We start from the raw sequence: 26,167 nt of genomic DNA, 5'->3' as shown, positions 1-26,167 counted from the left end.
ACTTAAAATAATATTTTAGAGTTTTATATACCTGTAAGGATATTGTGGTGTTACAACCAAATCGCCCCGTCAACTATGCTATCGTCTGTGGTGTTTGTAGTTTTCACTTTTCAAAAATACAAAGCTTATTATGTGCATACAACTCCTTTCTGTAGTTTATGGGTCGCATTTCTTTAAATATGCTAGACAATTATTTTTAAACAAAGTCAATACTTTGTTTCCCTCATGCGTTTATTTAAACTCAAATTAACAGAGGACGCCTCAGTGACTTCGTGCGAACAAAACACTTATCGCCTGGCTGTAATTGCGCAATTGTGCGTTGTTTAATTCGGTTCTGATAACGTGTGCGTTCTGTAAATAACAGGTGACCTAAAATGTACTCTGCAAACTTCCAGAGGAGATGATGATGAAGTAAACCGCGTACTTGTATTACAGCACGCGGAACTACCAGTGAGTGTGTTGTGTCTACACGGACTGTTTATGGTTGCGGTCAAAATAATGAGCGTTTACTTGGTTTTCGTCATTGTTTTCTTGTATCTAGTTTGGATAAAATGCATTTATTATCAACATCGGCGAACTTTGGCGAAGTCGTTGAAACGTATAATGGACGTTGTGTCAGGCAGAGAAACAGACGGCGCTGACGTCAGAGCCCTGATTGTCACTGCACACCCGGATGATGAATGCATGTTCTTCGCGCCAACGATTATACGACTTGTTGAGTTAAATGCCAGCGTCCATCTGCTGTGTTTGTCTGAAGGTATGGTGACAGTACAGTGTGTACATGTTTGTTTGTATGATATTGTCATGGGTTTTTGTTATCTAGCCTTAGCCTGTCATGGTTACGTGTTGCTCATGTGATTAAACAGAAAACTGTAAAACAAAAGTAAACTTGCATTCCAGTGAAAGTAAAATTGTACCTCTTCCACATCACTGAGTGTAAACCTCACGCACATCTGTGATGTGGGAATTGTTTTGTCCATCGTCAAAACAATAACAGCAAATAGAATAGTTATATAGTGATTATTGACATTTTTCACACAACATACAGATAGTAGACAGAATGTGTATACATTATTCAGACTTGTGATATTTTTCTTTTACCTTAAGTTTAGTCTGATGTGTCCTTCAAATGTCAAACAGGCAACTACTACAGTCAAGGAGCTCATCGTAAGCAAGAACTTCTCAACAGCTGTGCCGTGTTGGGGATACCAGCATCCAGAATCACCATAGTTGACCACAAGTGAGCAGCCTTCAACATACAAATGATGAATATTTCCTGATGTGGCAGAAGCATCTGAGTTTGCTTTGATGTATATCATCGATTCTTTTGACATGTGAGTGTTTGTACATGTCCACTGGTGTGACGGAAGCTCGGTGGGAGAGCAAGTGGTCTTTCAACTGGAAGGTTGTGGGTTCCCAGCTCCAAGAGTCTACATGCCAATGTGTCCTTAGGCAAGACACTTAACCCCAAGATTGATCTCGATGGCTGCTGTGCCAGCATTGTTTGAATGGATATGAAAGATGTTTGGTAGAAAATGCACGGCACATGGAATGCACTGTGTGAAAGTGTGAGTGAATCGTTATGAGTGGCAAAACTGTAGTGTAAAGCAGCTTTGAGTGGTCATCAAGATGATAAATGTGCTGTATAAATACAGACCATTTGCTGAATCTGAATATAGTTCACAAATGTATTTATCTGATGAACGAACCATGTTGTTGCAGATTTTAAAAAATTAGCAGCCCTGAAACAGGAATGAAGAAATGTAGTTTGGGTGTTATGTGGTAAATATCTCTTTGAATTATTAATTTGAGAAAATTATGGGAAATATTTACCAGAATTGATATTTTATTTCCAGTTATTGCTGAGTATCCACATGTTTCTCTGCGCTGTTGGTCCTACAGAGCCTCCTAAAAAGCTTTAAAATGTGATGAAAAAATCTGTCCTCATTTACTTAACTACATATTGGTACTACCCAAATGTCATCCCCCATTTCTTAATGTCTAACAGACAAATTTGTCATGTTAATTTTTGTCTTAGTGTCAGTGCAAGGTTTTCAATGGTCACAACCTTTGACCTGAGCACCTCTTGTGAAACAAAGAGAGTTAGTCTTCCTATTACATATTGAGATTTTCAATGTGACGGTTAATGCCTCTAAGTTATAAATTGCCATAATTCATAACCATTGACGTTTCATGCTAACAGTGGTGAGCAGAACTTGGAGACAGAACTTCAAACTGTGTTGTTGTCCAAATTCTTGTGGATCGCTTGTGTTTCCTTCTATATTTTGTTTTGTTGTTGATGCAGCTGTAAGACTTTCAGTCCCCCTGGCTCTTGCTGTTGGCAAGGTTGAGTTTCAGAGAAAATAGTTTCTGAAGGTGAAGTTGAAATTTGAAATTGGATTTTTTTTGTTTTTTGGCTGTGAATCAACCCTGCAGCTTCCCTTGAAAATGTTTGCAGTTTCTAGGAACCTCTAGGCAAGCCTACATGTAAGAGTCTATGTTGTATCAGGAGCACTGTATGAACTTTCCACCAACCTGGAACGCACAGTAATAAGCTGGCAGTGTGCCGAGTGTGTGTGTGTGTGTGTGTGTGTGTGTGTGTGTGTGTGTGTGTGTGTGTGTGTGTGTGTGTGTGTGTGTGTGTGTGTGTGTGTGACTTCACAGCTTTATCAGCTTGTGCACACAGAATATAGTTGAACTTTGATCTCAGTGCTGTCTGCACTTCTGTTGAACTGGAGTGTTGCCCGTTTTCCCTTTCTGTGTATTCTGTTGTTTGCCTGAAGCACACACCTGATCAGAACTTTGAGAGTCCCAGCCCCTCTCACTCACAACCAAGCTCTCTCTCTCTCTGTTACTCTCTCTTGCTCCCTCGCTCTCTCTCTCACTCTCTCTCAGTGCCCTCCCTCTGTCCCACCCTCCCCTCCTCCTGTCCCATGTCTGCTGAAGCCAACTGCCAAGGTCTGTGGGATACATTTTGGCAGCACTTTGAACCCGGCTAATGTAGGTCATTGCAGACTGTTTTTCTCTTTGTGTGTCTTTTACATGGTTAGCGAGGCTCTGGCTTTGCTCTTTAACTCCCCTCTGTCCAAATATGCGCACACGTACATACTTAACATGACCTTTTCCTGTTTTTTCTTTCTGATAATTTTATTGAGCAGAAACGGGAGGGGGGGTGGTAGAAATGCAATCACTGTCGGCCAGTTAAACACCGTACAAAATAATTACAATGGCACATGGTATTATTACCATATAATAACCAAGTATTTAAGAGGCTGTCATTGAAGTCATCCAAGGTAATGTCGAGTGTAAAACAAGCAGGATCGTGATGAAAATGAGTCTTAGCACGTAGCAAGTAGGAATCTTTTTTTTTTTCTTGCAAAGAAAGGTTTAATTTTTTACATAAATGCAAACACTGAACAAAACACATGCTGTATATTGGAAAGCCTGCCATGTTTGTTTCACTGTAGTCTGGTGAAGCATCAATCTTAATAAGGCAGTGTCACCTCAGATCTGGTCTTGGTTTGAATTAATTTAACTTTAATTTACTAATGAATGGTTTAAACTGCTTTAAACAAACTCCTAAACTTTACCATAGTCTTTGGGTTCTTAAAATTTTTTTTGAAAATGAAGTTTTTTGAGTTTTCTAGTAGTTGAGTCTTCGTTTGTTTTGTGTCCATAAGCTTTCAGATGTGCATACATACAGACAAATGAACTAATGTTCCAAAAACATTTCCTACGAGCGCTAAAATGTTACTTATGTCATGAAAAACACATTTTAAATGTTACTAATGTTGCAAGAACATGTTACTAGCTACCCAAAAACATGTTTTTGCATTGAAGATAGGATACATATTTTTTTAAAAGTTCTCACTTGTTGCACTTGAAAATAAACCACTATGTCTGTATGTTGGCAAAATAAACTGCATTTACAAGCAACTTAAGTGAAATATTAAAGATATTTTCATGTCCGATCGTCACAATAATGAAAATTCTCCACAATTACCTTACTGTGGATTTTTTTTTTTGTCAATCACAAATCATATATCATTCCATCTTCAGCGAAAATATTGTCCATCATGGAGAAGCTGTATTAAAACACTTAAGTCGTCAACACCAAGCTACATTATGGGCTGTGTCTTTGTACTGTCGTCTCATTCATCACAGTAATGTGATGCACTGACTCCACTAGTCTTTTGTGTTCAAGCTGAGATCTCAGCTTCACAGCTGAAGTGTAGGGTGCAGTGTGGTTCATATCTCTTCCTGACATATCTGGGTGAAACAGCCCAGTTTCCCAAGATGATGCAAACAACACATGGATTCTGTTTTAAAATGGGATATTTTCCTCTATTGCTCACTGAATAGGACAGCTTTGTTGACAGTATCTGGGGCTCCAGTGCATGTTGGGGCTTTTGTGATCAGGCTTGATGTAAGCACACTCTGCTGACTCTCCACTTGCACTAGCTTGACCTCCGTCTGCTCCCAGGACTCCATTATTATAGCTACTCTCGACACAAATCCGACCAATCCACTTCTTCATCGGTCTCTATCTCACCCACACCACATCTCCTTCTAACTCTGTCACTGACGATAACATTCCTCACCATTACTTTGCTTGAACTAAATCCCAATCTGAAAGCTTTTGTTTTTGATTGGATTATTATAAATCCCTGTGTGAATGTAAACACAGAGCTCAGCACAAGTTACTGAAAAGGGAAAGCCACTTTCACCGCAGTTACACTCTACTCTCACACATGGTTTAAACATGCATTGAACAGTGAGTAAAAATAGACTTGGCTGAGATACACGCACATGGTAGAGTGAGGTAAATTGTGAAGAGAGATGTTCCAGCCCTGCCATTAACCTCTGGCTGTGCTTTTATACTAGAAACATTTGTCACCCTCACACGTCGGCCTCTGCCTTGTACTACAGTTGTAATTTTATCACATCAGATTTGTTTCTGTACAGTTTACCTTTTAAAATAAACCTAACAGCGTTAATTCAATGGTCGCTTGTATGACAGCTTATTTCCTCAAAGTCCCTAGGAACACCCCTGGTAAAACCTCCTTCCACCACTGTAAATCATTGTGAAAAGCTTTTTACATGCTTCATTATTACGCTTAGAAATGGTGGGTGTGCTGTAAGCATTTAGTGGCATCGCAGCCATTTCCAGCAGGACATTTAATCTGACTGTGTGGACAGAAGTCTGGCAGTTTTACAGGACTGCGGTCCATGTGACCAGTCTAAACAAGCGCTCTCTCTCTCGTTCTCTCTCTCACACACTCACACAGACACAGAATCCCCTTACTGGGCTAAAGTTCAACAGCTGCACATAGATGCCTGCAAGCAATAAGACATCCATATGCAAAGCTACAAAAGTGAGCTGGGGAGGTTACTTTAGGACGTTTGTACTGTTGCCATGGCAAAGCTGACAATCAGCCCGCATCCTGCTTGAGAAAGGTCAGGTTTCTTGTATCTTTTGTTCATTTTTCTTCCCCCCCCCTCCCGCAGACTTGTGCTTGGTTACGGTTGTCAAGCTGTTAGACATAATAATAAATAATTAAATTTGAAAAAATACACCAGTGCAAACAAATGGAACGTTAAGACCCGGGCCTACAGTGACACCACGTTTTTTTAACTTAGTTGTATGGCTGTATAATTAAGTGTATTATTTCATTATATGAGCTAATCCACAGGGGTGTCCAAATTAAAAATAAAAATAAAAATGCTGCACACTCACAGGCTTCATAATATGTAGGTCACTGGTATCAAAGTGTCACAGCAGCACATTCACACAATGACGGACAGTTTTGAACTATCACTGAACCCCTGACTCTCCGCCCCCTAATCCCTTGGACATTGCCATAGGTGCCCAACACCCCCACTCCGCTGCCCCTGACCCTCACATCACTGCCAACCAATAGATTTGTCTCCTAATCCATCACTTCCCTCTGCAAGCTCAACTGTCCTGGCTCATTGTTTGTGACACAGGGGAGGGGAACAACTGTTGACACACACACACACACACACACACACACACACACACACTCCATGGTATAACCCCCCACACACACACACACACTTTATACATGTATTTGTGTGCATAGATGCACACCGTCACCCATGTGCCACCCTGAGGTGTGACATGTCACAACATTGATCTTTCTCTATACTTTGTCAAACCAGTTCCTGCACAACTGAATGCTTCCATGCAGTCATGTCAGGTTCCTCTGTATTTCAGCAACGTAATGCAGAGACTTATTTCCTTTTCCTTTTCTTTTACTCAGTATATTTGTTGTTCAACATAACAAAATCAAAAATTTCTTGACACAGGGCTACACATTCATCCACATTCATAAGATAAAGACAATTCAAATAAACAATCAGAATGGTATGTACTCCCATATGCAGTCAATAAATTAAACTAATTGCCAGTACATCAGGGTTTTTTCTAGAATAAAAACTATGAGGGTAACGATAATGGCGAAAGTGGACATTCGAAGGCCTCTAAAGGGGGAAATTATTGTTCCTCCTTGTATTTACTTTAAGAATGAGAGCGTAACTTTAAATAGCAAAGAACACAACATCGGGACAACAGAGTTCCCGTGAATTCAAAGTATCATCTGACTGCTTATTTACCATGATGCTGGTATTTTCGATTGTTTTAAGCAAGACTGCATGTAGTGTAAAGTAGCATAATGAATAGCATCCAACATGCACACAACAGTAAAGCATTACGTTAATTTCAAAACCGATGATGTCATAAAAAGATGTCTGTCCTCAACGTTTTTTGGAAAAAAGGCTGAGAGTTTGGCTCAGACAGGTGTGACGTGTCCCTGACCTGATCCCATGCAAACAGTACGGCTGTCCACACCTACCATTAAAATGTGTTCTGGATGAGTCTCCTGTGATCACATGGAATCAGACCTGCCATCCACACCCTTCATTCAAATATACACTGACGTAATACGATATCTCTTTGCAAGAACAAAGTGATGTTTTTAACAAGTCTGACGGTTCATATGAGTCTGCTGTTGGTGTGTTTGAGTGTGTTTGCGCAGGGTTAGAATTGGGTTTAGGTTAGGGTAGAGGTTAGGGCTAGGTATTTAGTTGTGATGGTTAAAGTTAGGGTAAGGGGCTCAGAGGCCAGTGAACTTCCAGTGGGGGAAAATGAAGTGTTTAGTGATAAGAAAAAAAAAAATCATATTTTGATAATCCATTATAATGTTACAATTAGAAAATATTAAGAATGATATTGCACACCATTTCAAAGTAAAAGTCTTTTGGTTTAAAGGTTACAACAAAAAACATGTATGATGCAAAGTGAATCTGTAAATAACAAAAACAAATCAATCATCAAAAATAAATAAAATAGAATAGATAAAGAAAATAATATCTAAAAAAATAATAGCTAAAAACACTAGATAAACTTATATATAATTAAATGTTTAATTTAATAATGTGATAAATACAAACCCCTGGGCTAGGGAATACATTGTCTCTCATTATGAGTGAGTGAACAAAGCTGTGTGAATCAAAGCTGCCCTGCCGTAACATGAAATAAATATAGGTATGACCCATTAGAAAAGAAATGATGTGACAATTAGTGATAATATTATGGTGTAGGCTGCAACGTAATGTATATTAGCACTCGTTAGTGTAAAAAAATAAAAGAAAAACTGCTGTGGATCCGACAAAGGCAGGTGAGGAGGCAGTCTCTAATGTAAACTGAGGATGGCTTGCATTCATGCATGCACAGGAATGTGCTCACATGCATCCACAAACCTCTGAATGCTTGGTGTGATCTGGATGTGATTAGATCACTCAGGAGGGATGTTAAAGCAAGGTCTTAACAGATGAGGAGGATACTAGGGTCATCTGACATTTAACCCCGGGACTCCCCTTCCACCCTCCTTCCTGTTTTCGTTCAAACAAGCAGCATATCTTCAATCGCCAAGTTCAAGTTTCTCTGTGCAAAAATCTGGTGTTTGTTTTATGCCGGAATGAGACTGTTTAGGCTGAGGAACAGTTTACACTGAGTTTATTTCCTCTGACTTCAGTTTTAGTGAAGTTAGAAACACGGACACGTTGCTTCTCCGTATAACAAGAGTCCTTTTCTTTGCTTTCCAGGAAACTTCCAGACGATCCTAAAGCGGAATGGAGCGTCTCTTTGATATCCTCTGTGATTGTGAAGCATGTAAGAGGCCACTCCTTCAACATGGTATGTTCAGCTTTGCGCTACATTTTTTTGCCTTTCAAAGCTCGTCATTTCCTGTTTGACTTCAACTCCGTTTCCCGGCCGTTCCTTTCAGAAACCCCATGTATTGTTTTGTTTGTAACCACGTTTAGGCACCACAGCTTCCGAACCCATTATCCCAGTTCCACTGTGGTCTGGGTAACAATCCTGTCAGCCACCATCTCATTTTGTCCCAGTGCACACTGTATTTTGAGCCTCCCTAACGACAAGGGGAAGTTGCCCCTGCTGTAATAGAAAGTTCAGACTTGATCTGTGTTTGCACAGAGATTGTTATCGGCCCCGCTGCAGTTCTGCACTATTTGCTAATGGAAATTTGGCACTTTTAGAATCAAAATATTTCATCTCAGCAGGGGCAAAAATAGTCACACTCCCTAAGAGACAGAAAGTACTGCAGGAAAAAAACAAGTTCTTTACGGGTAGATGATGACGCACAGCTGTGGTCTTCTTACCTTCATTTGCTGATCTCTTTTTTGTTATCAAAGACAACAACAAACAAATTCAGTCTTGTCCCATCCTGTCAAGCTCAGAGAAAATAAATGCCTGGGGACATTCTTAGATTTGGAGAATCATGTCAATCACTCAAATATCTTCTCTTATGCATATTGACAGAGGAAACATCCAACAAGATCTGAAAAGTAGTTTGTTTCCCTCTATTAAATTCAATCATTTGAGTACCACAACATTCTCTTGCATTTCCATTGGAACTTATCAAGAACTTGCACTCTGTTACTAAGACAGAGTCATGGCAGAATATGCCTAAGCATAGCAAATGCCAAGTCTTTAGTCAAGAACTTTATTTTTCCCTTTGACCTGATTTTTCTTCTTTTGCTTCCTTAAGTGTGTAAGCATGCGCACAGGGAACAGGCTTTTTAAATATCAGTTGTCAGCTGCCAAGCAGCTCCACAGTCAGACACATAAAGCCTTCCACTAACCCAACCAAAATCTGCTCTCACTGTTTTTGCCATAGTTTATTTATAATCACTTTTAGATACCCGGAATCTGGTTTTTCACCCACACAAAGAGATATTTTGTTGTTTCAGGTGCTGACCTTTGATGGAAGAGGAGTGAGTGGCCATGCCAATCACACTGCCATCCATAAAGCTGTCAGGTACAGCCCCTGAACATTGGATTGTTTAGGTTTTTTTGAAGTGTTGTTGTATTAGGCATTGATGCAAAGTCAGGTCTGTGTGTACCTCTTGTGCTGAGAACCAGCTTGAGACACTTGAAAACATGTTTGCCTGCAGGGACACCGATTATGGCTACTTCACAAAAGGCTCACCCAATAAAATCGAGTTGTTTTCAGTATGTTTCGCCACTTTATCTCACCATTAGACAGCCTTTTCCTATTGAAACCTACGTTTGTGCCAGTTTCTGAACCGCTTTCTCTCCCACAACAAAGTCCGTAGAGAAAATCTGCGATTTTACATCACAGCTTGCAGTGATGAGTTGTTGATCGTCTGCTGCCACTATCACTAAGTTCATAAGGGTTATTTTGAGACTTTGGTGTTTGAAATCCTGTGTTTGGGTTCATCGTGGTGACACAAACTTACCAAATGAGGCAGCAGTAGACCAGCAGTTACTGTGTCGCCACAAGCTACAAACACTGAGTGTCTCTATATTTGGTGTGGGAGAGTGAGCAGTTTACAAATGTAGGTTTTCAGTCAGAAAAGGCTGTCTAATGGTGAGATGAACTGGTGAACTTTTGGTATAAAATACCATGGATTTATGCAGATGTAGATGAATATACCAGTGACTAAAATCTGTAAAAATATGTCGATGTGTCCACACTGACGGCTATATTTTCAGTGACAGCAAGCGTTCGAGTCTCAAGCTGCTTCCCAGCACTGACACAGTGCAATCAGCACTAACTCTACATCTGTACCTCATACAAACTAAGCTTAAAAAAGAAAGAAAGAAACTATCAATTTAAAGGTGTTACTATGAGAAAACACAAATTTTCTTTTCTTTAAATGCCGTCTTCGGGGACATTTTGTGGCTTACACACGCACACAGAAACCGACCCACCCCACTGTCATAAAACACTGTCCAGGAAAAGGCAGAACATTTAGACTCGGATCAACATCCATCGCTCCCCACAAAGACGTGCGCACACACACACACCATGTTTTTCAGAATTGGTCTCTTACATAGCTGAGAGGTCATCCAAACAGTCCTCCGAGCCACTTGGCTGTGCTCCCAGAGAGCAGCAGTAAATCCAGTCCCTGAAGTGGTGAGGTGGTAGAGCAGCTCTGGTTTGGTGGGGCCAACCAAGCAAGTTGCATCAGACTGCTGGCTTAAAAATAAAAGAGGAAAAAAAAAGTGTTTAGCTCTGTGAAGTGTACACTGCTGTCCCCATATTGTGCTGATTTTCCCTCAGTGAGCTTATACATGGCTTTACTGGTCTGTGGACCTCATCTGCTCGTAATATGGGAACTCTTAACATTATACATCATTACTGGCACTAGGCTGGAACTCAGGGAGCCGTGCGCTCATTTCACAGTACTCTAAATGTCAAACATAGATGTGTGAGTATATATTGACTTGGGAAAAGGATTTTTCACTGAAGAGAAACCTCTACTAAGGCCACACAGTGGAATAGTGGTTAGCAGTTTTGCCTTGCAGCAAGTCTGCAACCCTGGTCCAAGCATTATCGCTGCGTTAGACTGGCGACCTGACCAGGGTGCATCCTGCCTTTGGCCCATTGTCAGCTGGGATTGGTTCCAGTCCCCGTGACACTCATGTGGAGGATAAAGTGGTAGACAATGAATGAATAAATAAACAAACCCCCACCAATCAAAACAGCATGACCACAAACACAGAGCATTAGGTTCACTGCAGTGGCTCGTCTACACCGCAGTGACTGCAGGGTCCTTGCATTTACTCACTGTTGTGTAGAAAAAAGACAGTGACTGTTTTATGCACCAGTTGCCATGAAGACATAATTATCTGTCTTTGACAGCAATATGTAATTTTTTTTTCTTTCCACCTACAGCCATCTTGCTTCCACTGGACAAGTGCCTCATGGTAGGTTTCACACATAACTGTGAGCTCAGTGACAGCAACACAGTGTCTATAAACAACAAAGTTGTTGTCTATAAAGGTAAACAACTAAATATGTGCAGTGCAATGACTGTGTGTGTGTGCCCTTAACTGTACAGCTTCCGCATTTTAAATTAAAGATACAAATCTGCTTCATAATCGCATGATCTACCCTGTGCTGTAAACGGACTGTTTTGTTAATTTACGGCGCCCTCTTCTGTTCAAAAATGTTTGCACGCGTCTTAACATTTTGGTCTGCTGGTGGCAGTCAGAGGCCGAATGGATTTTGGGGAACACTTGCATGTGAGTAGGACAGTGAAGGGGACACATGTTACAACAGGATGAGTTGTTTCTGTGGGAAATATTCAGGCCGGCAGAGCACACCCACAGTTTGAGTAGGTGTGGGCCAGGGTACAGTAGTTAATCATATTTGCGATCTAAACTGTTGGACCAGCTTGTCGAATGACATTATCATCCAAGTCCTGCGGCCACAGCAAACACACTGTATGTAGGACAAGATGACTTTTGTCTGCCTTGACCTCTGTACTGGCAGTGAGCAATCTTAAAAACATGCACACTGGTTACATATTAACAGATGTTTCCACCTCACTTGTTGAATTGATCTTATTGTGACCTGTGAGCGAGGCAAGTGGGAGTGAATTAGGCCCAAGGTGAAAGTAATAAGCTTCTTCATCTGGCCGTACAGCAAGACCACTTTCTCCTTGCTCGGAAATTCAGTATCATGTGATATTTTTCTGCTGGTTTATACAGTTTTCTATGATTTCTTGACTTTAAAAATGTCTACACACAAAGAAATGATTGATGAACTGGCAAGGCAGTAATTGTTTAACTACATTAACAGCTAACTGGGTCTCTGTCTGTTGTCCCAGACTGCTGTTTGCTTTCCCTGGTGACTGTTGGCCTCTTCAGGAAGTATGTGTCCTTACTGGATCTTCCCCTCAGCTGGTTGCTGACCTCCAGTCTCTGCTGTGCTGTCACCTCACAGGGCTACAGACAAGCCAAAGTAAGATGGTCTGCTGACAAGACATGTCAAGACTAGTGTGAGAGGGTATGCGGGTTTTAAGCAAGATATGTACAATATTAGTGGTGAAAAGGCAAGGACAATACAGTTTGTGTAAAGTAAGAAATTGTAGGTTTAAATTGTGTCTCATTAATAGAAAAACACAGTGTGACCACATTTTGTCCTCCCTCCACTGGCTTCCTTTCCAGTTCAGGATTGATTTAAAAATGTTATTGCTTGTTTTTAAGGTTTTAAATGGGCTGGCCCCAGACTCCTGTCAATGTAACGAGATCATCCAACCAGTTGCTCCTGGATGTTCCTAGAACAAGGTGCTATGTAATAGTTTACCTTCTCATCTGCAGCCCACACTCTAAGAACTTTTAAGTCCCTACTGAAAACACACCTCTTCTCCTTGGCATTCAATTCAGGATGAGACAAATTTGCCTTTACTATTGCACTGCTTCTTTCTTATTTTATTATATTATATATTTCTATATTTATTTTGTTGTTTGCTTTTTTTGATTAGTTTTACCTGTTTCCTCCGTGTATTTGTTGTGCCTGTGCAGCACTGTGCTATATAAATAAAGTTGACATTGACGTAAAAATAATGTAGTTTTACACCGTCACCTCCTCTGAAAGGTTACATTTTCTCTCTCTTCTCATCAGGCAGCAATGCTTTGCCATCGCTCCCAGCTCCTGTGGTTTCGATATCTGTACATCACCTTCTCACGGTACATGTTCATAAACACATTCCGGATGATTCCACAAGGACCAAAGAACCTGAAGATCTATTAAAAGATTGTTCTCCTTCCAAGGATCTGATTGTGACACTGTTGCACATCCCACTGCCCGACTACCCATGTTGGGGGTGAGTCCATTACTTGTTTACAGATCTGATGAGCTGTTTTGCTCACAGTGAATACAGATGTGTTTCACGGTTTATTGCAGGGGGTGTCAATCTCAAGTGACATGGGGGCCAATGAGCTTCTAGTCTGGTCAATAAAGTGGGGGAAAAAAAACAACTGATCAGTAGTGGGGTGAACAACATGAGCTTAAAATTATGACATAATATCGCAATAAAATATAAAGCAAAAGTGCTTGTTTTGATATGGAATGACGCATACTTTACAATAACAACATTTATGATGCAAAAAAAATCGATTAATATCAAAAACAGAGAAATAAATCTAAAAGTAAGTAAAAAATAATGTGGACAACTGTAATTAAAGCACCAAACAAGCAAATATGTATGTTATTTAATGTTGAATGTAATACATTTAATAATGTGATAATTTCAGCCAACTCACTGGTGGTTGTGCTCGGGAGGATGAGGCCACGAGCCAGTTGGACACCTCTGGTTTACTGGCTTAACTAGCCTGAATACTGTCTTTATAAGCTTTCCATAAATAAAGCTGATGTTTTTCCTTGTCCTGGATTTTGGCCTTCTATGTTTTTTTTAGTCATTACACTGTGTTAATAAAAAAAAAGAACACTAGCTTTTGTGTCATCTGAAAGCTGCTTTTTCCATTGTATAATTTCGTAATTCATTTTCGTGGGTAAAGTACTTTACAGGAATTCTGGTGTAACACTGATTAAAAATGTTTGATTGTTGTATCACAGCTGTGTCATTTTGTGTCTGATGCAGATTTAGACATGTCTCTGATGCTCCCGTGAGCTTGTATGCTTTCCTCCCACTTTTCCCCACAAAAATTCTCCACTGTGACGCTGTGCACAGAACCTGGATCCAGACAGTGCGGCGCAACGCCTGGGGAGAAAAGGATAAACAAAGGGGTCTTTCATTTGTTTGTGTAAAAGTAACACACAGTCCATCATCTCTGGCTTGTTGCAGTGACATCTTCCTAAAACCTTTGTTGCTGTTTCACCTTTAAACTCAAACAGAAATGTGAAAATAACAATTGTGTTTGATGCACAACTAACATAAAAGTGGAGTTCTGAAGAGTTGACAGGACAGTTTGGAGTAAACACAACAGAACTAGTTTGGAGTGAACACAGCATGATGAGGAAATAAGTTTCCAACACACAAGGGTGGTGTGAGAGTCAAGTGTCATACCATATCCATCAGGGTTGGAGCGTGGCGTGTAGAAACTTTGAACTCCACAGGTTTTACAGAAGGTGTGTTGAGCAACATGAGTGTTAAACGTGTACGTGGTAAGATTATCCAACCCCTGAGAAGAAAACATAGACATGATTGATAGTGTATGATTTTAGAATTACACTGAGAGGAGATAATCTCTTACCTTTAAGAGTGTGAAGTGACTTTTTGGAACAATGAAATGGTGGTTTTGTTTCTTCGTGCAGATGCTACAGCTTGAAAACAAACACACGTCACTAAACACTGATTTGCTGTGATTGCTTTGAAGCAACAACGCGTTTTGTTTTGTTTTTCATTTCAAATGTGGCCTACATGGCAGACGACTATTCATTTAAGATTTAAAATGAATTTGTCTTGATTCTCTCTTGTGATTATAAAACATATCCTTACTTGCAATGGAAAACATGGAGGTCTGGGGAAGTCAGGACTTCAAATCTAACAGCCCCACAGTGGCAGCCACCTGTATGTTTGACATGGTCCATGCTGTACAATTAAAGAAAACAAACCATCATGTTAAAAACGTATATACATGCAGTATTTCAGTATAATGGGATAGTGAGCCTTACTTCGGTCACTTTGCTGTTACTAAGTAAACAAATAGGAACATAAAGTATTTTCCCGTCAACAACTACGGATAAGAGTTCAAACCGGTTTAACATGTTTGTTGTGAAACTTGCTGACGTGGAACTGGGTGTTCCAACAAAATCAACCACCCAGTTGAAGAAAACACAATCACCCTAATCAAGATCAATCATTCATAAGAGTCACATTTGCATTTAAGGATCTAATTAAATGTAATGAAATCTAAAAGTGGGTACCTGAGAAGAGCTAGCTTTACCCCACGTGCTGAAAGTTTCAGGTTCCACAGTGCTCAGTTATACTTCTATTTCCTTTAAGGTTGTTTTTCCAGCAACACGTAGTCCATAATCATTCCAAATGGGGCAGGGCAGACAATGGCCCAAACACGTGAGTCAGAGACTGAAACAAGATCAGGCAGACACTCAGCTCTGTGAAAGGGCCCAGGGCGGTGCCTCATGTGATGGGTGTCATATGACAGGGGGCAAGGGAATGTTGTGACCCAAATACATACATTAGGACTCTTTTAGCTGTTTTTATGACCCAAAAGCTAGGATCTTAGCTGTTGCTCTTTTGGTTTTATTTAGTTTAGAGTGTGAGCTGAAAATGAGAAATCAGGACTTGAAGCTGCCTGTGAATTAGGATTCTTTGTTGGTTCCAACAACTCACTATAGAGACACTGACCTAAATATCAGACGCTCAGTATGTTTCATCAGTTTCATCTCTGGGGGACCATATCACATTAAAAAAATCTCGGCACACTGAATGGGGACACCTTGAACTTCCTGCCTTCTATTTCCCAGAATCACCTGGGCTCTGACATCAGGCCTTCGAGAATTTCCCTGTAACTTCAGCAATACAAATATCACTCCTTCTTCTGTGAAATGCTTACCAGGGAAGGTAAAAGGAAAACTGGTCTCATGGACCATAAAGATAATAAAATGCCAACAAGGCTCCAGATAATCTTATCACATTGAATGAGCCATGAGGAAACAGTGTGCTGAAAGGCTTTAAGTGAGTGTGAGAGCTGCATTCATCATTGGTTAACACGTCACAGGACTCGTGATTTGACAGCCTGCTCTCTGTACTGTACACGCATCAGAGGCAGAATTAACCCTTCCCCAGAGCCGCTCACAGCCTTTACTCTGCAGTAACTTGACAATCATGCCACCATATGTGCATGTTATCAGTAGAGATGCTCACATTTAAAGTTTACCATACTGCTTTGACAAATAAATATTGTCTAGCACATTATAGATCTCAGATATCCCTTGTTCCAAATATTAAGGTCATGACCTTGCAGTTTATAGTTATGACTAATTGTCACTTGCGAGATATCCATATCAGAAATGTGTTCTTACTAAATTACATATTGGGCACTGCTGGTCTGGTTGGCTGTAATGTCATGGATGAATTCTTGATATTGATAGCCAGTGCAATGTAAAACCTGATATGAATTGCAACAGTAAATTAAATATTATGGCCAAAGGAGGTAATTTAGCTTTGTAATCTTTCTTTGCCCCAAATATTTACTGTCCACAACAGCTGGTTAGCACATGTTTCCATCTGTTGCCAACCATGGAGAGCAGGAGAATTTGTCTGTGCACATGTCCCTCTTGTGTAATAGTCGTGAACAGGCAAACGTTTATGTTTGTTCAATGTTTTTAAAGTAATTATGGGTACAGCTTTTTTATTCTAGAAGGAAGGAGAAAGATTGAACAAGTCCTAATCAATACAACACACAGGTCACACTGTAATTGACTTATCTGTGTCAATTTAGGTCTTGTATGATTATAAAAAGGCTCTGTGTTATAATAATCATACAGTCATGCTCTTAAGAATGACACTCACCAAACATTACGTACTGTAACACAGCAACCAATCGCCAGTCAAACAAACAACTGTGCCATCCAATCAGACGCTCGGGCAAAGTCCCTGTTGCTGGGTTTCTAGCAAATTCTAGAGCCAGAACCGGAGTGCTGTAGATAATTATTCAGCCGCAACGATTTGAAAACGCCATTTTAAAACGTAATATATTTGAGTAATTATTGTTTTTTGTCATTAAGTGTGTTGGTGTATACAAATGATACTATTAAAACCTTTATTTGTGTTACAGTCGCAATTGAAGACAGGGGGAACTACTTTTGCCTGCGGACGGATATTGACAGATGACGTGCGCAGACTCGTGTATATATACAATTGCTTGCGTTGCGTGCAGTAGAATCTTAACCAAGCGCGGAAGAAACCTGGTTTTGACGAGTGAATCGCTTCGTCCTTTCAACGTAAGTAAGAATTTAAAGTGTGATATGTTTTGTATTATGGTGATAGTTATTAGAATATCACAATGTGGATGATTTATCAAGCGTTAAGATTAAATGTCATGTTATTACAGCTTCGCTCAAGTGAAACGGTTTCACATGACGTCGTTTAATTTCGTTGTCTTTAAACGTCATATTTTTCAACGACGATCATCACTATGGACATGTTACGAATGAGCAGTTTTACATCTATACATCAAGTCTGTGTTATCGAATTGTCTGGGCAATCCTTAGGTACTGCAGTGACTCGACAGTTTCACTATCGTCCATTAGCCTGTGTCGTGTACTGAACAAAAGGAGCGTCAGCGTAATCTCAAAATGGCGCTGGGTCTCGAATGGCCGCTGAACTGCCTTTTCGTTCGGGATTGTTGAACAATTTATTTTTTTCTTCTGATTAACTGTAGATTTTGTTTCAATCTGGCCTACAACCATAGTAACATACTAACAACAGTTTGTTGATAATTTTACATTATGGTGTTATGTAAATTATAACTTTAACATTTGGAATTTGTTCTATAGTCTAGTAATGCACACGTTTATTATTTTTACTTTTTTTAATGAGTATTTTATGTATTTTGTTTTTTTAACAGTTAAAAAATGCAGATCTTTGTGAAGACGCTCACTGGCAAGACTATCACCCTAGAGGTTGAGCCAAGTGACACCATTGAAAATGTCAAGGCCAAGATCCAGGACAAGGAAGGCATTCCCCCAGATCAGCAGAGGCTGATCTTTGCTGGCAAGCAGCTAGAAGATGGCCGCACCCTCTCTGACTACAACATCCAGAAAGAATCCACCCTCCATCTTGTCCTGCGTCTGAGGGGAGGCATGCAAATCTTCGTCAAGACCCTCACTGGTAAAACCATCACCCTCGAGGTTGAGCCAAGTGACACCATTGAGAACGTCAAGGCCAAAATCCAGGACAAGGAAGGCATTCCCCCAGATCAGCAGAGGCTCATCTTTGCCGGCAAACAGCTGGAAGATGGCCGCACCCTCTCAGACTACAATATCCAGAAAGAATCCACCCTCCATCTTGTCCTGCGTCTGAGGGGAGGCATGCAGATCTTCGTCAAGACCCTCACCGGTAAAACCATCACCCTCGAGGTTGAGCCAAGTGACACCATTGAGAACGTCAAGGCCAAAATCCAGGACAAGGAAGGCATTCCCCCAGATCAGCAGAGGCTCATCTTTGCCGGCAAACAGCTGGAAGATGGCCGCACCCTCTCAGACTACAATATCCAGAAAGAATCCACCCTCCATCTTGTCCTGCGTCTGAGGGGAGGCATGCAGATCTTCGTCAAGACCCTCACCGGTAAAACCATCACCCTCGAGGTTGAGCCAAGTGACACCATTGAGAACGTCAAGGCCAAAATCCAGGACAAGGAAGGCATTCCCCCAGATCAGCAGAGGCTCATCTTTGCCGGCAAACAGCTGGAAGATGGCCGCACCCTCTCAGACTACAATATCCAGAAAGAATCCACCCTCCATCTTGTCCTGCGTCTGAGGGGAGGCATGCAGATCTTCGTCAAGACCCTCACCGGTAAAACCATCACCCTCGAGGTTGAGCCAAGTGACACCATTGAGAACGTCAAGGCCAAAATCCAGGACAAGGAAGGCATTCCCCCAGATCAGCAGAGGCTCATCTTTGCCGGCAAACAGCTGGAAGATGGCCGCACCCTCTCAGACTACAATATCCAGAAAGAATCCACCCTCCATCTTGTCCTGCGTCTGAGGGGAGGCATGCAGATCTTCGTCAAGACCCTCACCGGTAAAACCATCACCCTCGAGGTTGAGCCAAGTGACACCATTGAAAATGTCAAGGCCAAAATCCAGGACAAGGAGGGCATTCCCCCAGATCAGCAGAGGCTCATCTTTGCCGGCAAACAGCTGGAAGATGGCCGCACCCTCTCAGACTACAATATCCAGAAAGAATCCACCCTCCATCTTGTCCTGCGTCTGAGGGGAGGCATGCAGATCTTCGTCAAGACCCTCACCGGTAAAACCATCACCCTCGAGGTTGAGCCAAGTGACACCATTGAGAACGTCAAGGCCAAAATCCAGGACAAGGAAGGCATTCCCCCAGATCAGCAGAGGCTCATCTTTGCCGGCAAACAGCTGGAAGATGGCCGCACCCTCTCAGATTACAATATCCAGAAAGAATCCACCCTCCATCTTGTCCTGCGTCTGAGGGGAGGCATGCAGATCTTCGTCAAGACCCTCACCGGTAAAACCATCACCCTCGAGGTTGAGCCAAGTGACACCATTGAGAACGTCAAGGCCAAAATCCAGGACAAGGAAGGCATTCCCCCAGATCAGCAGAGGCTCATCTTTGCCGGCAAACAGCTAGAAGATGGCCGCACCCTCTCTGACTACAACATCCAGAAAGAATCCACCCTCCATCTTGTCCTGCGCCTCAGGGGTGGGCAGTAAACTGCTTATCAATTCAATGTCATTTAACAATGTTACCTGAATTTCATGTGCTGTATAAGGCATACTATATTTCAAATTATCACATGGTGAAGTTTTACCTGATGACCAAATGTTTGCACATTACTGAAATAAAGAATTAAACTTACTTTCCTGGTGTTCATTTTTGATGAAAATTATCTTAATCTATGTAAAAAAAAACAAAAAAAAAAACTTCTACATACAATATTGACATACCTCTGGTATTGAGATTATAGTATAGAAGCAATATATCTTGGAATAAATGTGGACTTTGAATTTGAGTACTGCACTACATACACAATGAAAATATACTGCTGACTCTATTACATTGCATCAGTTTGTTGGAAGATTATTTAAACTTAAACCCTCGTATGCATTTTTACTGCTTACAAGCCTCTATTTGCAGATGCATGCTATTATGAGGAAACCTGTACTGTCTGGTCTTAAAACAAGAAATGTAACATTGAAAAGCCTCTAACAATCATTATGGTCAAACTTTCTACAGTTTGTCATTACATTGGGTTAAAAGCAACTTAAAATGTCACTAGTCTTTATTCTACATTGCATTTAATGCAATTCTGTTTTTAATGCTGATTCATCTAGGAGACAGCTGACCCAGTTATCTTTCTGTGTAGGTGCATGAAAACCCCACTTAATCCTTGGTGAGGGACTATAGTGCTTGTGAGTGAACAGAACTGAGATGGTAGAAGTCAATTTTATTCCTGGGGTTGTGGCGCCATCTAATGTTGAGAAATGATACTGGAAGGGAAGTAGACTGACCATGAGTGAAGATGGAGGAAAGCTCAAAAGCACTGGTATGTTTGAAACAAAATGCAATTTCCACTGCCTGGAGGTTGAATGTCATAATACAGGCTAGAGTTTGCTCTCAGCTCAGTCAAATTGTGTGCAACAAAGTGTCAACAGGTATGTTATTCATTTTGCATATGCAAAATTCAGCAGTACAACTGCATACAATCGTTTGTTAAGTTTAAATGTACAAACGTACTGTCCTGTAGATTTTATAATGTCATGTCGGGTAGCAGAGAAGTTAAATTTATGTCCTGAAGACAGCAGTCAGAATCAGCAGCACAAATAGTAATGACATGATAAGATTTAGGAATCATACTTACACTTAAATCACTGGTGGATAAACTACTGTACTTTCTTGACTTAGAGACATCATTTTTATTTAGCTGAATAAAGGCTAGAATATCTTGTTTTGATCCTCATGGGAGGGGTTATTTGTGTTCTGCAACAACAAGAGAATAAAAAAAGAGACTAAAATAGATGTTAAATACAAGATGGAATGTAGAGGTTTTACATAACCCTTGATAACTGTATAATACTGCACATTATTAAAGATTTTTTGGCTTGTGACCACTCAGTGAAAAATAAGTTAAATATCGGGGTGTCCCTTGTCATGTTTTAGATGTCTGAATTGTAGTTTTACATTTCAAGTAAAGTTTTTACCACATTGATTTATCTCATGACTTCTTGTGTGACCCTTTAGAGGGGGCCCTATTTCTAGATTGGTACCTGGTTAAACACAGTGAGCCACATTTGACTGTGTTCTGTGTTATGGGTTCTATTATCAGGTGTTGCATTATGCATGTACGCTTACATTTTTTCCATGTGTTTTAGAGCAAGTGCAGTATTAACTTTATGTTATATATATTCTGTGAATTACATAATCTTGTAGGATGTTTGTTGTCTGCTGTGCTGTGTATTGTTCTGTGGATGTCACAGTTCTTTTGGCCAAGACAAATTTCTGCGTCGGGACAACAAAGTATAATTGATTTGATTTGACAACAGTTAAAACTAGTCCCTCCTTAACTGGTAAACTGTTGGTTACTTAATGCACTGATGCATAAATATTAAAAATCATCTAATATCACACATAGCAGTCACAAAGACGGTTGTTTTTCTGCAAAAGTGGTTAGTTATACTGCTTTATGATTTGTAGTTTGCTTTTGAAAAGCAATGCTTTTAAATGTCATGGTCCAAAGGTTCAAAGATCTTTATTGTCAATGTTAAAAATGGTATATTCGTCTATTTTTCTTTGTGTATTCATTGTGTCACAGAGGTAAATTGCAGTGAGGGAGTGTTGAGAGGTAATTGAGGAGTATTATGGCTTGTGGTTTTCCATCCCATCACTGATCTGAAACCATAATAAAAGCACTGGTTATGGCTGGTACTATATGCAGTGCAGATTATAGGTAGCACAGGGATCGTGCTGTGGTATTTACCATCTAATCCACAGATCACCTAGCTCACCACTATCATGTGGATAATCTAATGTCATCCGTTTGCACTGCAGAATGCATTTATCTCATAGTAATGATTTGACAATCTGGTTTTAGTTTGGGCATCAAGATCAAGATCATATTTGAGAAGCACACTACTTCAAACAAAACCCTGGTTGATTTATATTTTTAAGGGTGGGCACTACCATCCAAGGCTCAAACTTGCGGCCTGCGGGCCACAGGCAGCCCTCCCCAAAAAAGATTTCCTGCAGCCCACTTTTATTTGAAACGTCTGTGAATTACCGTCACTAATGTCATTAGTGCCATATAATAATGGAACACGGTGGTATTTATCGTATTATCCACCCTTATTGAACAGCTGTTTGTCCAAAACGTTGGCTGGCCCCCAGGTCATGTGGTTTTGTGACCCTTGCTCTCCACTGTCAACCAAACTAAATATCAGGTACTTGACCCGTTAAGCCAGTCACTCTCAAACACGTAATAAAACAGTCATAGCTTTATTAAACTTGTATCGGTATAAGGTATTGTGTGGTATTTCTACACACTACCTATTTAGAATGAGAATAATGTGGCCATGCTGTTGCTACAAACAAACAAAGGTCACTTGGTGACAGACACATTTCACTCTCCTGACTGACTCATGTGTCATGACTGAATAATGGCTGCATGTCAGTGACACAGTTAAAAATACACCCACGTTGAGCTCCTTATTACCTCAACTAATTTTCGAATTATACTTCTGTGATTAAATATATTCACCTTATTCCACATGTTCCTTTCATTTAAGTCGTATAACAAATAATGTGATTGTTAATTTCCATGGCAATTGACGTTAATATTATTGTTTAATGTGTATACTACGACGAAAGTGTGTTATATTTTTACATTTTAAAGCGATAAGCTCAAATTGTTAACTAGGTCATAATAGAAACGGGAACTATTTTCAGTCGCGGATGAATACCAGTCGATGACGTATGTCCAGTATAAATCATGCTGTATCCTTGACAACCGCAGTTCGAGGCAGCATAGTATCCGGTAAGCGGACCCGTCACCAAAAGTACCTGTAAGTACAGTCGTCTGTCTTTGAAACAAAATGGTCACAGAAACGTTTTTTATGACTACTACTGAAATAGTTTGGCTATTCATCCGTCAGTTTATCGTTTCCCCTGGCTATTTTAGGTGCTTTCCTCTCATTTTGACAGCTAACCGCTTCTTAGTGTTTACCTCAAAAAGACACATTCAGAAAAAAAAAATATTTACTCTACTTTATTAAAACTATGCTAGGGTTCACTTGAGTTATCCAAACCAACCGGAACAATGTCGTGAAAGACAAATGACAATGTAACAAAGTAAGTGACAATGGTTAAACATTTCTAGCTGTATCCTCCATTAGCGGGTAACGTCATAGGAACAAAACGAGACCAAACAACAATAGCCTACTTCAAAATGGCGCTGCTGCTCGAAACACCGGCTTCTTACTAGTATGTTCATGTGATACAGTTAGTCTTAAATCACTTTTTACTTAATTTTCTAATCGCCAATAATGTATATTTAATGTATACCTCTGGGTGGAGTCAGTAGATGTCTTTGAAGATGTCTTCAATATTAGGGAAACACTTATATTTTAAATTTGTTAGATTTATTTAACACTTTTTGGTTGTCATTTTTGTAACATTAAAGTCTAACAGGAAGTCTTTATTCCTCACAGGTGCAGACATGCAGATCTTCGTCAAGACCCTCACTGGCAAGACCATCACCCTTGAGGTGGAGCCCAGTGACACCATTGAGAATGTGAAGGCAAAGATCCAGGACAAGGAAGGCATTCCCCCAGATCAGCAGAGGCTCATCTTTGCCGGCAAACAGCTGGAAGATGGCCGCACCCTCTCTGACTACAACATCCAGAAAGAGTCTACCCTCCACCTTGTCCTGCGTCTGAGAGGTGGTATGCAGATATTCGTCAAGACCCTCACTGGCAAGACCATCACCCTTGAGGTTGAGCCCAGTGACACCATTGAGAATGTGAAGGCAAAGATCCAGGACAAGGAAGGCATTCCCCCAGATCAGCAGAGGCTGATCTTTGCCGGCAAGCAGCTGGAAGATGGCCGCACCCTCTCTGACTACAACATCCAGAAGGAGTCCACTCTCCATCTTGTCCTGCGTCTGAGGGGAGGCATGCAGATCTTCGTCAAGACCCTCACCGGTAAAACCATCACCCTCGAGGTTGAGCCAAGTGACACCATTGAAAATGTCAAGGCCAAAATCCAGGACAAGGAGGGCATTCCCCCAGATCAGCAGAGGCTCATCTTTGCCGGCAAACAGCTGGAAGATGGCCGCACCCTCTCTGACTACAACATCCAGAAGGAGTCCACCCTCCATCTTGTCCTGCGTCTCAGGGGTGGTCAATAAAATATTCCATGCCTTAAGTTGAATTACCTGACAACCTAATTAAAGTAAAGCATAAGAGATTAAATAACATGGTGTTTGTTTTCTCTCCCCACACACACATTTATTTAGATTGTGTGTTCTTTCTTTTAAAATCCAGTTTATCATGTTCAGTAATTGATTTCTAAAGTATTTTTGATTTAATTAAAGTATTCAAAAGTTTGAACTTGAATGAACTAGTGTTACTGAATGTAATGTATTTTATGACTTAAGTTAACGAAACTTAATATGTACACAATACTGCCACTTGGTTACTCAAGAAAAACTGGTTGATGTGACTGCATCACATATGGCCTCTTCAGTATGTAGTAGAGAATTAAGTTTGGGTTCATGTTTGGTGAAATATTTTCTCTTAATTTCTTGGGGAAGGTAATCAGTTATTATGAGGCATTTGGTCAAGTCAAATCAGAGCCCTGTTTAATCTGAATCTTAGAACATCCTATAACTAGGTTCAATCACAATTTAATGATGTGTAGAATAACACAGAACCACTAGAGGTCACCCTCCAGTAGACTGTGCTTAGAGGATTCCACTCCAGTTCCCTGTACACATCTTTGGCTTAAGGCTTCTACTGGCAGCTCCTAAGTTCTACATGTGTTCCAACCCCTAATGTCGATGAGTGTTTCTCAAACCTGGAAATTATGATGTTCTCAAATGTCTTGTTTTGTCCACAGACCAAAATGATTCAGTTTGAATGATTTCTTTGTAAAAATTCATATTTAAGAAGATTTGTACAGCACTGCTTAAAGACAAACATAGTGTTTCACTAATGACAAATCATTGCAGTAAGCATATTTTTTTAGATTAGAGTCACATTAAACTCCCGGAGGATGTACAGATGTACTGTTAACAAGACTGATTTATTATTATCTTTAAATGTCTAGCATAAAAAATTATGTTCATTTGGCAGAAATTGAAGATGAAATAACTATACTTCTTTTCTATCAGTGTAATACATGATTGTATGAATTGTTGTTTTTCCATTAGCCCAGAATGAACCATTTGGGACTAAAATCTATCTAGAAACGCTAGGAACTGTCTGTTAACTTGCATAACTATCCAATAGGTCAGGCTTCAAACTTGGCAGGTGACTGACTCAGTATCAAAACATAGGTTCTCAAACACACTCGGAAGGGAAGGGTAAAATGAGCAGAGGTGGAATACTTTTTTAAGTAAAAAAGTAGCTTGTTTAAAATGTACTCTCTTTTTTTTTTTAACAAGGTTGGTGTTCTGTCTTGTGTCGTGCAAAAATGACAACGGGATACAAATCTCACATTAATTCTTTTTAATTAAAGGAAAACCTTTAAAAATTAAAGTGCTGACAAAATAAAATATGTAGACACATAAAGTATCACTCAAAATGGGTCAAAGGTCATCCAGGAACCTTAATTAGCCCATTCTCCTGTCACTGCCAAAGTTTCCAGTGTGATTTTTTTGATTTTTTTAAATGAATTTTTAAAGTTTTCATTAAAAAGTTTCAGTTTTGTCATGATGCATCAAAAATAGAGGTTTGAATGGGTTTCAATGAGCACATTTTTGTGCATAAGTGTGTTAGCGTGAGTATTTTAGTTAACATAAAAATAATAACAAAAAAAATACAAATGTGCAACCTGGCATAGATTTTTAACAATATGCATGAAAAAATGAAAAGCCAAAAACACAAAAATGTCTCTATGTGTGTTTAACGGTTAAGTA

General features: G+C 40.1%; 3 protein-coding genes across 4 annotated transcripts; 2 read left to right on the top strand and 1 right to left on the bottom strand.

The window, feature by feature from the left end:
* The first annotated feature begins 77 nt into the window (after window positions 1-77).
* pigl (phosphatidylinositol glycan anchor biosynthesis, class L) lies at window positions 78-13,351 on the top strand. The gene is made up of 7 exons (XM_044042167.1): window positions 78-757; window positions 1,141-1,240; window positions 8,128-8,218; window positions 9,295-9,362; window positions 11,247-11,278; window positions 12,184-12,317; window positions 12,981-13,351. Exons 1-7 carry the CDS (start codon window positions 481-483, stop codon window positions 13,107-13,109), a joined length of 831 nt encoding a protein of 276 aa, XP_043898102.1. The 5' UTR covers window positions 78-480; the 3' UTR covers window positions 13,110-13,351.
* A 207-nt stretch (window positions 13,352-13,558) lies between these two features.
* Window positions 13,559-15,426, bottom strand: cenpv (centromere protein V). Its single transcript, XM_044042560.1, has 5 exons — window positions 15,246-15,426; window positions 14,818-14,910; window positions 14,573-14,642; window positions 14,386-14,500; window positions 13,559-14,079 (listed from the first exon to the last, which is right to left on the bottom strand). Exons 2-5 carry the CDS (start codon window positions 14,907-14,909, stop codon window positions 13,940-13,942), a joined length of 417 nt encoding a protein of 138 aa, XP_043898495.1. The 5' UTR covers window position 14,910; window positions 15,246-15,426; the 3' UTR covers window positions 13,559-13,939.
* A 1,762-nt stretch (window positions 15,427-17,188) lies between these two features.
* Window positions 17,189-24,500, top strand: ubb (ubiquitin B). Of its 2 annotated transcripts, XM_044042008.1 has the most exons (3): window positions 17,189-17,285; window positions 17,912-19,737; window positions 23,739-24,500. In XM_044042008.1, exons 2-3 carry the CDS (start codon window positions 17,919-17,921, stop codon window positions 24,434-24,436), a joined length of 2,517 nt encoding a protein of 838 aa, XP_043897943.1. In that variant the 5' UTR covers window positions 17,189-17,285; window positions 17,912-17,918; the 3' UTR covers window positions 24,437-24,500. The 2 variants fall into 2 exon arrangements, with proteins under 2 accessions (XP_043897943.1, XP_043897942.1); XM_044042007.1 differs by lacking the exons at window positions 17,189-17,285; window positions 17,912-19,737 and adding an exon at window positions 23,013-23,093.
* The last annotated feature ends 1,667 nt before the right edge of the window (window positions 24,501-26,167 follow it).

Source organism: Solea senegalensis, linkage group LG13 (genome assembly GCF_019176455.1).
Source record: "Solea senegalensis isolate Sse05_10M linkage group LG13, IFAPA_SoseM_1, whole genome shotgun sequence".
In the NCBI taxonomy this organism is placed as follows: domain Eukaryota; kingdom Metazoa; phylum Chordata; class Actinopteri; order Pleuronectiformes; family Soleidae; genus Solea; species Solea senegalensis.
Note: the sequence above shows the minus strand (reverse complement) of the source record. Positions and strands in the feature narration are given on the sequence as shown.

Bases quoted from the DNA above. Each gene is read 5' to 3' on its own strand.
- pigl (XM_044042167.1), top strand. From the start codon at position 481: ATGGTTGCGGTCAAAATAATGAGCGTTTACTTGGTTTTCGTCATTGTT. The intron at 1,241-8,127 runs GTGAGCAGCCTT...TTTGCTTTCCAG, and splicing joins ATCACCATAGTTGACCACAA to GAAACTTCCAGACGATCCTA. The intron at 8,219-9,294 runs GTATGTTCAGCT...TTGTTGTTTCAG, and splicing joins GAGGCCACTCCTTCAACATG to GTGCTGACCTTTGATGGAAG.
- cenpv (XM_044042560.1), bottom strand. From the start codon at position 14,909: ATGGACCATGTCAAACATACAGGTGGCTGCCACTGTGGGGCTGTTAGA. The intron at 14,501-14,572 runs GTAAGAGATTAT...TTTTCTTCTCAG, and splicing joins GTCACTTCACACTCTTAAAG to GGGTTGGATAATCTTACCAC. The intron at 14,080-14,385 runs GTATGACACTTG...TTTTCTCCCCAG, and splicing joins CTCCAACCCTGATGGATATG to GCGTTGCGCCGCACTGTCTG.
- ubb (XM_044042008.1), top strand. From the start codon at position 17,919: ATGCAGATCTTTGTGAAGACGCTCACTGGCAAGACTATCACCCTAGAG. The intron at 19,738-23,738 runs GTGGGCAGTAAA...TATTCCTCACAG, and splicing joins TCTTGTCCTGCGCCTCAGGG to GTGCAGACATGCAGATCTTC.